Below are 12,974 nucleotides of genomic sequence, written 5' to 3'. Positions count from 1 at the left end.
AGTAAGGCTGATGAGACTGAAAACAAAAGGACTAGGATCAAAGGATCCTTACAGGTTTCCCTGCGAAACAGGCTTAGATATCCTAGCGGCAACCTCAACACAAGAACTCAGGTCGACCCCTCACCACACGGTAGGTAACAAGTTGCATTTAATACTGCAGTCAGATTAAACAAATATTCTTTAAAAGGTTAACAAGTCTAATTACAGGAAGTAGCCCTTAAATAAACGGTTTGCCTTCAGGGAAAAAAGAAAACAGAAGTAAATGACACTGAAACATGTCAGTGTTTAACCATCGTATCATGCCCACTCTCCGATATCTGCTGGAGGCTGCCACGACATATAGAAACTGATATGAAATAATTAAACACGTAACTATCCATTTAACTGATAGGAAAGAGTACTTTCTTAATTTATGAACCGTACAGCAAACACAGATTTCAAACTAACCTTGGGGTTCGCTGACCAACACCAATGATTTTAAGATGCCAGGTAGGAGCAATTCGACTTCAGAAATGTCTATGTTAGTTTCTTTGAAGAGCTGGAGGGTGAAGGCCAGGATAGATGCCAAGCGAGGAGGGAGCAGGGACCCTTTACCCTCAAAGTAGGACTTCCTAAAAAGAAGCACAATTTTGTTTGTTCTTCTGTTGAAAGTTTCAGTGAACAAAATCAAAGGTCACACTCTTTCAAGATATTGACAAATTTTACCCTTCAACTTAATAAAGCACAATTTTAAAAAATATGTATGTTTGGCCATGCTATCCTCAAACACAAAATTTTAGAAGCAATGACTGTGCATATCCGCTGTGTGATAAGGGCNAGTATTCCATGGTATAGATAAACCACATCTTCTTGATCCATTCATCTGTTAATGGACACTTAGGCTCTTTCCATGTTTTAGCTATAGACACAAACTAAATTTAAAACAACCTGATCTTTCAATGAACTTAATCAAAATCCAAATGAAAACCTAATTGTTAATATTTTTTCTTTTCTAATATGAGCCCAATCTCTATCAGCTCTTCAACAATGTAACATTTTCTTTAAGGTCAAATTTGCATAAAGAAACCTCTCTTCACATTTATTTATTTAGGGATTTGGGAGGGGTTTTATTTCTCCAAATTAATAAGAGGACTGCCCTAGGAACTGGTTTCCCATTCCAGCTTTATCTCTTTCCTTCTCTTAGGAAGTAAAAATAATCAGAGGTAATTTAGGATGTAATCTCTTCTTTCAAAGCAAAACAAATTTTAGCATTAGGATTCAACAGAGATCATAAAAATAATTTATCTGACTCATTTTTATATCTCTACCTCTTAAACAGGTGTTGGTTCCTAATAGGTATTCAGTATATACACCTAAGTGAATAAATGAAGGTGGGAATTACTCAGTTTCTAAAAACTCTCGACAAAAGGAAAAATTGGTCACATATAGTTAAATTGAAGCTAGACATCCATACGTCTTTGCAAAGCAGTAAAATCTGCCAAAGTGAGTCACAGAAATCATGAAGGATTATAAACTCCTTAAGGGCAGGAACTATGTCTTCCTCATCATTTCTACTCTATATACAGTGGGTTCTAACAAATACTGCATATTAAAAGATTTATTCAATCTTTGAGGACAAGCACTTTGTCTTTTTTGATTACTGCTGAATCATAGACGAAATACGGTCTCTGAAATCAATGGGCTCACTGTCTAGTGGAAAAGTTGAATAAGGAAAAAAGGACTTATCATAATACAGTGTGACAGGTGCTTTGAAAGATAACCCCAGAATTCTCAGGAATTGAGAGGAATGAGCCCTAACAAAGATGGGGAACTACAGGAGTAGAGGAGTATGGAATGGAGGAAAGCACAGCAGACAATCTATTCCTTTCCTGAGTAGTTAAAAAATAGAGAAAAGGAACTGCTATATTTTGGGATCTTCAGTTAGAAATCATGAAAAAAATGTGTTCCCTTGTAAATAAGAAAGCCAATGAAAGCTGCTAGGATTGTAAACAGTGGACTTTAAGACAGTTTTATGGCCCTAAACATTTAATTTCACTTCAGCATTTGTCATTTGGTTTGTACTACACTTACTTAAATAATGTCTCAAAAATAGTGGTAGACTACTACAGTCTTGTCGGAAATTCAGATACAAGTGAGGCAAAAATACTCAGTTCTGTGAACAGAATCTTAACAGAGCACATGATTTTAGAAGAAGGAAAGAAGCATCATAGTACACTAGATATTAGATGTAGGTCTTACAAAGTCAAGACAGAATTTAGCCCAGAGGCGTGGCATTTAAATAGAGAAAATATTATGAACAAAACTGTGATGTAGGGAAATGTAAAGCATTTTGGAAGGACAATAATGAAACCAATCTCATTAAAGTTTGTGTATGATGTTAAATCTTGTACATTTGAAAAAGTTCAGTGACAGACCATGAAGAGCTATAAGAATATGGAATTTATTCCATAGGCAAAAAAGGAGCAAATGAAGGTTTGGGGGTAGAGAAGTGCCATAATGGAATGGACTTTCAAGAAAAGTAATCTGAGGGCATTGGTTAAGTGGAACTGGAAGACAAGACTAGGCACAGTAAAAGTAGTTGGGAGAGTTCTGCAATGGTCTGTGAGAAGGGAAGAGAGATGTGAAAAGCAGGAAGCAGTCATTTCTCCAACAATGACAAAAGAGAGGGAACAAAAATATAAAGCCTCCAAACCTCAGTAACAGAACATTAGGAACACACAAAAATGCTCAGAAGGCAGAACAGATTTTAGACATGGAATTCTGTCATGAGAGGTGATAGATAATAGTGGTCATTAAAACTATCAAGTCATTAAAAACACAGAAAAAAATACTAGATGAGAATAACAAACAGACATACCCTAGAGACACTATGGGTTCAACTGCAGACCACTACGATAAAAAATAATATAATAAAGCAAGTCAAATGAATTTTTCTGGTTTCTCAGTGCATATAAAACCTATGCTTACACTACACTGTATGTAGTCTATCGTGTGTAACAGCATTATGTCTAAAAAATGTATATACCTTAATTTAAAAATACTTTATTGTTAAAAAATTGCCAACCATCATCTGAGCTTTCAGAGAGCTATAATCACTGATCAGAGATGACTGTCACCAATACAATAACAAAAAAGTTTAAAATACTGTGAGTTACCAAAACGTAACACAGACACATGAAGGAAACAAATGCTGTTGGAAAAATGGTGCCAACAGACTTGCTTGATGCAGTGTTACCACACATCTTCAGTTTGTAAAAAGCACAGTATCTATGAAGTGCAATAAAACAAGGTTTGCCTGTATATCACCACAGTGCCTTAAAGCTTAAAAACTAATTTAACATGAAGCTAAATACTCCACGAAGACGAAGAAGTGATCATTCCTTTTACTGAATCTTCTACTGTCGCAGGTAAAAGGTAGCAGAAAACCTAAGAGGTTTTATTTATGCATCCAATAATAAAATGAAGTTATTAAGACACAGAGTGGACCAACAAAAAGGGACTTACTGCTTCCTCTTACATATTAACATTCATTTTTTCATTTAGTTATTATCTTTCAAAAGATAGCTAATATGTTTTACAGGAGAAAATACAATTACTGTTTATCTGATAAGAGCTACAAAAGTATGTATCTTTAGAATATATATAAGGAAAATAATAGCTATGTACAGAAAAAAGGCAATTTAAAGAGCACTGACTCAGGCTGCTGTGAGCAAAAGTCATTTTAGTAAATACTTAGATAATGTTTCTCAGGGAAAAGAAAAGTTTCTCAACCACCAGCATCTTAAGGGTTGCCAGTACTTTTAGGATGCTTTGTTACTTCTCACTGAAGAGGAGTGAACTGAATTGTAAATACCACTTATTTTTAATATTTAGATGTACCTTATGACTTGTATAATGCATTTCTTTAGAAGTGACATTGGTGGAACAGCGGCGGAGTTTCTCAATGCCAACAAAATGGGGTGTTGTCCAAGACCTACACCGTGTGGTGAAGCTGTTGGAAATCGCCCGATGTACTGTTCAATAACATTCCCTAGTAATTGGTTCAGATAAGCATTTGGATTCTGAGACTGACAACATACAATGCACATGCCCTAAAGGAGAAAAAAGAGAAGAAATGCTAAAAGGAAAAGCTAGAAAACATAACTGAGAAACTTACTAATTTAGTCCCTAGCATTAATATCCAAGTCAGCATTTGTGATTTAGTACAGTCAACAAGGGCATATTTATGAGGGTCAGGGAACTGCTGAGCTTGTGTGACTCCTACACTGTGTATCCAGCCACATATGCTGGTATCCAGCCACACATGCATGTCTCTGGGGGTGTATGCAAACAGAGCAGGGGAGAAGTGCAGGAAGACAAAGGAAGCTTCCTCCTTCTTCTCTTACTCAGAGAACTTGAGCACCCCACTCATCAACTATGTTTGTGAGTCACTTCAAAGTTATAAGATATATTTTTAGGTCAGTTTTTTTTATGTTGGTCCTGGTCATTTATGTGAGACTCAGAATTTATACTAAAAATATTCCATGGTAAGAAATGTGATAAATTAAAACAAAAATTGACAGGAGAGAAATGCAGAAGATTAAGACTCAGAATAATGACAATTCATTCTAAGAGTTTCATATGTCAGGCAGTGTGCCATGTGCTTTATATCCTTTATATCATTTAAATTTCTCAAAAAAACACTGACTTGGTATTATCACATATCCAATTTTATAGCTGGGGAAAATGAGGTTTAGAGAAGTTAAGAGTTCTGCTGATTTAATCCCTTACATTTGTATAGCGTCCATATGGGTTATAGTGTTTGATATTTACAAACAATTTAACCAATACTCTGAGAAACAGAAACTTTTTTTCTGCCAATGTTACTAAATAATGCGTATTACCAAATATATATAATCACCAACACAATGAATTATATTCCAAAAATTCATTTATAATTTTGCACTTTGCGACTTACGATGTGTTTTCCCAGAGAAATAATTAATTTTAGCTATGGATACATATACACTCATTAAGAAATATTGAAAGATTTATAATAAAAGTAGCAAAAACTGTTAAAACACTAGCAAACAACAACTGAAAGAAAAAAGGCAATGAACACCCCTCTATTCAGTTTCTTCAATGTTTTCCTTTCAAAGAAAACACATTATTAGAGGATGATGAAGTAATAAATAAATATGTTCCAAAAAACTCTCAGAGTACCTTTAAGAAAGTAAAGGTATACTTCTAAGTCAATTCTCCCAAATGGATAAATTCACCAAATTTTTCAACTTACCACTTATGAAGATTTAAAAAATTCTTTTTTTTTTTTTTAAGTAGGCTCCATGCCCAATGTAAGGCTTGATCTCATAACTTTGAGATCAAGAGTTCTCATGTTCTACCAACTGAGCCAGCCAGGTATCCATATAAGAATTCTTACTGTACTATTTTGGTTTAAAAGGGCCAGAGAGAATGTTTTACAGATTCTCCTGCTGCCCAAGATTCCTTCCCACCAATATTCCCTAACTGGTCACACTTCATCTTTCTGTCATCAAACTAAACTTCGTTTTAAGTGTTATTATCAACACAAAGTTAAAGACCCAATTTAAAATTTATTAGAAATTATACAAATCTGTCTTAAAAAGTCCATCTATGGAAAAGACTCCTTGTTAAACAAATTTCATTCTCCCTTTCTTCCTCAGCTTCCCTTGCTGAACTCCAAATTAAGAAGCACTTAACTTCATTAGGAGACACTAATGAATAAGGATCTTCCAGACCCATCTTCCTCTGAATAATAGATCAGTATTTCTAAGTGTCCATCTAGACAGTGCACAGCACCTCAAATGAAAGCTGTTCAGAAATCAATTATTATTTTCATCCCCACATCTCTAGAATTGCCCATTTTAGTTAGCAACACTATCTGTATAAGGACCCACTTTGGAATCTAGGAAGATTCTATTCCTTTCAGTTGCTCTACAACACTCTCTTAGCAAGCACTTTTAATCAGAGCTCCTAGGTGTTTCTACAATCTGCTGTGTGAGTTCTACATCTACTGCCTTAGTTCAAAACCTTCAGATAATGAACTACTCACTGCCTTCCAAGTCTCCAACTTAACTCCCACACCTTAGATGTTGCCATAAGAAATACCTTTCTAAAATGTAAATATGATATGTCGTTCCCACTTTCCTATCTAAAATCCATCAAAATCCATCAACAATCCATACAAATCCCCATGTAAAAGAACAAGTCCAAACTTCTTAGTGTGGCAAAGAACACCTTCAAACATGTGGCTTCTCCTGTATGAGTGTCTGATCACAACAGAATTATCTGCTCTTCCCCAGTGTGTCATACTTTCTTCAAGCTCATGCCTTTTAAATGCTGTTCCCTCTGACAGTCCTTCAGCTCTTACCCACTTGGCTCCTTTACAACTAATCCCCTTTATGGGGTCTTCTCTTGCGTCTCTTCCCCTCTGGCTGGCTGGCAGACCGCTGAAGCCTCTAAGGAAATATGGGGCACACTACTCTGTCTACGCTAGTCAGCCTCCTTTCTCAACTTTAATCACTTCTTAGAGATTTTGTCTTTTCCATCTTTGGTTTCAGGGCCAAACACAAAATGAATTTAAAACTTCTTCAACAAAAGTGCCACATGTACACACATACAATGAAATTATAATGCATGGTTTTCAAATCAGCAGTTAGCAAATTGTTTTAAGGCAAAGTTGTTGTTGTTGTTGTTTTGTTTTGTTGTTTTTAACTTTCAAGCAACCACACTTACTATACCTGGAGATACAAAGGAAGACTCTTTTGAATTGCGATCAACATGGGTGCAGGCAGCTCCTTCTCTTGCTGTAACACTGTGTGTGGCAGCAGTAAACAATCTATGATCCGGAATAGTAGGTTTTGGGCTTTGGAGGTGGCAAAGATCTGTGCCCATGATTTAACAAGAATTCCTGACAAAGAAGAGTAACAGCAGGTATGGTTACCTTGTAATCGGAAAGTTTTGCCATTCCACTATAAAATTCATATTTAAAGCACAAAGAACCAAGTTAAAGTAGGCAATAGGAAGAAACATGTATTAGGAGTCAAAAGATTGATGTCATGTCATATATTTCACTAAAGAGACAAATTTCAGAGTTCTGGGCTAAGAAAAACATATGTTTCCTAAGCAACTGGCATTGAATACATATACACTCGTGCACACATTGTGATTTGGCTATACACTATGTGAATATACAGATTGACTACCGTAATTAATCAGATTTCTCTTTTTGCTTTGGCTGCTAGGTAACTCAGAGGCAAATTTATAATCCAACTTGAAGAACACTATAAGATCATGCATTATGCTTTGATGTGTATACTCACTTTTCTGGGCTCCATCAACCCACTCCACATATACTTTTTTGATACCTTTATTTCTTTATATTTTTATCTTACATAAAATTAAAAAAATTAATGTTTTATTTATTTCTGAGAGAGAGAGACAGACAGACAGACAGAGTGAGCAGGAGAGGGTCAGAGAGAGAGGGAGATACAGAATCTGAAGCAGGCTCCAGGCTCTGAGCTAGCCGTCAGCACAGAGCCCGATGCGGGGCTCGAACCCACAAACTGCAAGATCATGACCTGAGGAAGTCGGACGCTCAACTGACTGAGCCACCCATGCGCCCCAACCTTACATAAAATTTTATAGGCTGTTTCAACTCAGTTTATAACATGAAAAGACAGAACTAAATTTAATTGTTAAAGTAGGAAAAAAGGATTAGCTATAACACCTTGGAGCAATCACTTAACCTCCCTGAACTGCACTTTTTATAACTTTCAATTGTTTAATATACACAGTGAGTTTAAATTTTGATTCTGAAAGAAGAGAAGCAGGCTTCTTTCTTTACTACAAGGAACAGATTATGATTTCCTTAATGCTAGGGGTCAGTTGCTACCTTTGATGATAGTAAAGCTAAACAAATGAGCACCCTTTGTTTAATGAAGTAATTAAGAGCATTTATATAGTTCCCATTAGAGTGTATTTGTGCTATTAAAGTCTTCCTTACTGAAAAAACAAATTTAAAAGGAAATCACTAAACACTTGCCCAAATGGCATTAGTGGTATATGTACTGCATAAACTTTTATATTTTATTCTATCTTAGAAAGCAAAAGACATGATAAAATTCAAAGCCATTTCCTTAAAAAGTTTAAAATTCAAGCTCTGAAGGGAAACAAAATATGCCTATAAGAATGTATTGATGTTCAAAGAAAAAAAGCCCAACCAATAATCACTTCTAAGAACAACAAACAGCAACATTAATCTTCTGTTGTAAAAGGAAATACAATAATCAATCATAAAGAAACACAATGCTCACTTAGCAATATTTTAAATAACGCTGGCTTGCTCCTCATTTTTTCAGTAGGTGGAAAACTTGAGAATGACAGCAATGTAAGAAGAACTCACATCCTAACGAACATTAATATACCTGTAAAGGGAACTGCCATCACCACTGACGTTTGAAATGATTCATATCACTCTCAGGTGTCACACAGGAATTGACTTATAAAGAACAAGGGCCTTCCAACCAAAAATGCATCATCCACCCTTGCATTTCATCTTCTGCAATGGACTAAAACACTTTGCTGAAGATCTTAAGTTTTATGAGTTGGTAGAAGGAGAGGAGACCCATTTGTTTTACTGCCAAATCAGAACCCTAGTTTTTTAAGTTTCCAGTGAAGAACTAAGTGTGTGGTATTAATAATGCAAAGAGAAAGAAATTTTTTAAGTCAAAAACTTAGAGAAGGTTTAAGTACATACAGGGGCTTTGTAAAGAAACCCAGTCTTTTTTTCTGGCTAGAAACATTATTATGTATTTAAATGATGCTGTTGAAAATGCAGGGGCACCTGGCTGGATCAGTGTGTTAAGCGTCCGACTTGGTTTCAACTCTGGTCATGATCTCACAGTTCGTGAGATCGAGCCCTGCACCGGGCTCCACGTTGACAGTGCTGGAAGCCTGCTTACCATTCTCTCTCTCTCTTCCTCTGCCCCGCTGTTGCTTGTACACTCACACTCAAAATAAACAAACTTAAAAAATAAAAGAAGATGTAGAAAAATTGTGGGGAGCATACTTCCACAACTGAAAGAGATCTGCACTATAAGAGTTCTTATGTGTTTACTTATTTTCTACTCTAAGCATATATTATGCCTAAAAAAAGAGAAGAGGATTGAGATCATTATAATAGGCATTTAAAAATGTATTTACAGTTAGAAAGTAACTTTGCTCATTTAGGAACATTAAAAGTTACATTATGTTCGATTAGCTAGGTTTATAAAATTGTTAAATTCTAAAAATAGTTCTTTAGTATATTTAGTTAGTATTTATTTAGTCTATTTATTCAGTATATGCCATCTCCTACACAGGCGAAGCTCTTTCCCAATCCAGTGCTTAACATATAACTCAGGAAATGTTCTTACTTGTTCAAAATACAACATGATAACAGGAATAAAAAGTTCAAGAGATACGGCCACTATCATGAGTAAACTTAAAATTTAGTAGGGACATGCCAAGCACGTAAATATTATTAAAAACTGGCAAGCTATGAGAAATGTCGTAGGAAATGGACAGCTGCAGCTTAACCAGGAAGACCAAGTCTACTTGGGAGTGTGGAAAACAGAATATTAGTATGGGCACTGAGGGTCATGGGTAGAATTTCAATTACAAAGAAAAAGGAGGAATGGCTGAAAAGAGAATGATCAAGATAAAAACATGGGGACAGAAAAAGTAAATGAAAAGAGAAAAACCACAAAAATTGATATTAAGATAAGGAAAGTTAAAGACAGTCCTCATGAATCAATCCTTTTTTAGAAATTACTGAGTTGCAATTGAGGCCCCAGAGCTTTCATTTGAAGTAATTTTATCAACAGTTTGCACCTTCCACTAGCAGCCTTGTAAGTAAACAGCAGACTTATCCTCAGTTAGAAACTGGCAAGGTAAATATAGTTTCTGTGGTTAACTCACCTTCCCTCAAGTGAGTATGATATCCCAAACCCACACACTTCAAGCACGTTTTGAACTTTAAAAAGTTTGCACTTGCTCTTCCTCCAATTTGTTCTGAGCCTTTTTCATGAAGAAGACAGCAACTGATCTGTTCTTAATTTTTAACGTATAAATGGGTAACACTGTACCAATATATTCTATTCCCAGTCTCTGAGATTTAGACAAAAGAAAAGAATACAGATCTATCTTCCAGTGTGCCAATCTTGTAATACAACAAAGAAGGTCCTCAATTTTTCGCAGGTCAACATATTACCAATCCAAATATGATTTTGCAGTTAGGACTATCACATATTTTGTAAAATAAATACATCTCCTGAAATCATCTAGTTTGGCAAAAATCTAACAGAGACTAATAAATTATAAGCCTAAATGCTGCAATGCTTATTAATCTACATTTTACTCTGTTAAATTTAAAATAAATTATCACTTCTGTTTTCCTGTAAAATTAAGATGCCTGAATTGCTACTATAGCTTTCACTACATTCTACATCATCCATATTTACATATTTTTGTATTCTCCTTTATCTTTCACAACAAAGATAAAAGGTTTCAGACAGCCTAAATCAAGTTTATTCTTATGTTCACAAGATCAAAGGGAGCAGATATAAGGTTCTGGCCACAGAGAAATTAAAAAAAACAAAAACACAAACAAAAACCCTTAAATTCTGTATAGAAACTTCTAAGGAAATCTTTCTCATTTCCCTTTATCCAGTTCCTATTTTTAGTTAGTAACATGGTTTTAGTGAACAAAGGTATTCAAATTACTAACTTCCTCAAGAAGGATGAACTATGTTGTTATAAAACAGGCAGAGAAAAAGATTTATGAAAGGAGAAAACATAGCATTGTGAGGAGCAACTTTGAAGCTCTCTATAAATATCTCTAGTGCTATAGTAAATTCTTTCTTGACCTCCTTCATCCAGAGCAGACCAAAAAAATAAAAGGAAGTGATAGTTTCTTGATATTTTAAATTCTAACAAAGCACAGATAAGCATTAAAAAAAAAGCCCATTTTAATTATCTAGGTATTCACAATGTGAGTGACTCACAATTTGCTACTGATAGCAAATTGGTATCAGCATATTTTCAGTTTTGGTCATAATTAATTTTATTATGAACATAAGCTGTATAACAAGGAAAGTTCTGAAAGGAGGTGAGGATACAGTAGTAGAAAGCCAACATAAGTTATGGTAAGCCAAATTATTGTCTTTCAAATTATTCTTATGACTGTATGGAGAACAGTGATTTAGCCAGTGTATTAGAATATTCCTATCATGATACTATAGGCTCAACATAAGGAAGTTTCAATAATATAAAGAGTACATACCCATCATCCTGTAAGTCAACTGCAGTCCTACACTAGAAATTTTTTTTCCCAAGTAGGGTTTTATATATTTTAATATTTCACCAAGGTATTCTAAGGACTTTGTGACCATGGCAGATTTATCAGAAAGTGTCTGCAGATTCCCATAAGTAATACCAACAGCCTATAAAATAAAGAAAACCATGATTTAGATTTCCAAGTTTTACACAATATGGACTTTGAAAAATAAAGAAAATTTCTCTCTCTACACACACACACACACATCCTTATATTTAAGTTTACAGCTTTAACTTTCCAATAAATGTTCATAGCAATTAAAAATATTAAAGATTTTCAATTAAAAAGAATGAAGTCTTACCTTTTACAATTAAAATAAAGGTTAAAAGAAGAATTTAAACAAAAAAAAAAATCAATGGAACTGATATAAAAGAAGTTTATAGCCAAATTACATCAAGACTTCCAAACATCCTAGTGCACATCTGGCAATCCCCAAATTCGTACAAGGAAAAACCTACAAGCAACATTACTAAATTCTTACATATATGACCTCTTAAAGTTCAGTTCTGTGATATGAATTGATTTTTTTCCCCAGAATTTTTTTTATGAGCCATTAGATGCTAACTTGGCTTTCTCAGAGGGAAAAATGATGAGGCACAAAGGACAGAGATGATAAAATGGTGAGATGGTAGAGAGAAATGTGAGGTGAGGCAGTGAGAGAAGAGTGAAGTGTGAAAAGGAAAAGAAATAAATGAAAGAATAAATTGAGGAAAGGTGAGAATAAGGCGTGACTACACAAAAATCAAGAGAAGACTGGCTAGAGACTGGTTAGAAGGTCTGAAAAGAGTAGCAACGTTTTCAAACCATTATTGGGGACTTCTGGTGGCTTTCAATGACCTAACTGGACACAATGGCATCAATATACATAGTTACATGTTTTTTCTCCTGCAGCTCTCAGCAGATAAGATAAAGGAAAGAAAGCAAATGGCTGAACCAATCCAAGGTTGAGGGTTTGTAGGTGTAACCAAAAGACCAAAGATGGAAGACTGGGATGACGATGATAAGAGTATGCCTTCGGTGAGGCCACCAAGAAGTCTAATTAAGGTGGGTAGGAAAGAAGTGAGACATTGAAAGGATGCTGCACTTGGAGGAAAAAAGTGGAAGGTCACTTGGAAGGCTAGAGGCACAGGTGGTGACTGTCAAAGAGTTCTCAGATAATCTAAGTGATGCCACAGCTCAAGGTTTAGTCATGGAGGTAGGCAGATGAAGTAGAGCAAAGTGAAGATCACTAAAGACTTGTGGAGAAGTTTTGAAATGAGGGATTAGGATAAATTATTCAAGGTGATATTAAAGTTAGCCATGTTGATAATAAAATGTAGAACGGAAGAAAAGAAGGAATCTAGTGAACTGGAATGACTGACTGACAGATGAAAACAACAACAAAAGGTATACTTGATGGAATCTCTCTCTCTTTTTTTTTCTTTTTTTTTAAGCTTTCTGCCCTTGGTTCTCTATCTTTCTTTTCCTAGACCAGACGTTTTCAAACTTCTTGGTTCCTTTCCATATGCTTAAAAGTTGAGGATCTTAAGGCGCTTACTATTATTTGGGTTATAGCTATTGATATTTGCCATATAAGAAA

At 35.1% G+C, this 12,974-nt stretch overlaps 1 protein-coding gene across 2 annotated transcripts in view; it reads right to left on the bottom strand.

The window, feature by feature from the left end:
- The window catches only part of MMS22L (MMS22 like, DNA repair protein), a 119,613-nt gene that overhangs the window by 13,181 nt on the left and 93,458 nt on the right, over positions 1-12,974 (bottom strand). Inside the window, exons 19-22 of one of the 2 annotated variants that reach the window (XM_077764767.1) lie at positions 11,342-11,501; positions 6,759-6,928; positions 3,880-4,091; positions 448-611 (exon numbers count right to left, since the gene is read on the bottom strand). In XM_077764767.1, coding sequence (XP_077620893.1) covers positions 448-611; positions 3,880-4,091; positions 6,759-6,928; positions 11,342-11,501 — 706 coding nt within the window. Of the gene's footprint in view, positions 1-447; positions 612-3,879; positions 4,092-6,758; positions 6,929-11,341; positions 11,502-12,974 lie in introns of those variants that run through there. The other variant, XM_077764768.1, reaches the window with a different exon arrangement.

The sequence above is a fragment of the Crocuta crocuta genome, unplaced genomic scaffold (genome assembly GCF_008692635.1).
Source record: "Crocuta crocuta isolate KB4526 unplaced genomic scaffold, BGI_CrCroc_1.0 scaffold194, whole genome shotgun sequence".
Taxonomy (NCBI): domain Eukaryota; kingdom Metazoa; phylum Chordata; class Mammalia; order Carnivora; family Hyaenidae; genus Crocuta; species Crocuta crocuta.
The sequence above is the reverse complement of the archived record's forward strand: the minus strand, read 5'-3'. Positions and strand labels throughout refer to the sequence as shown.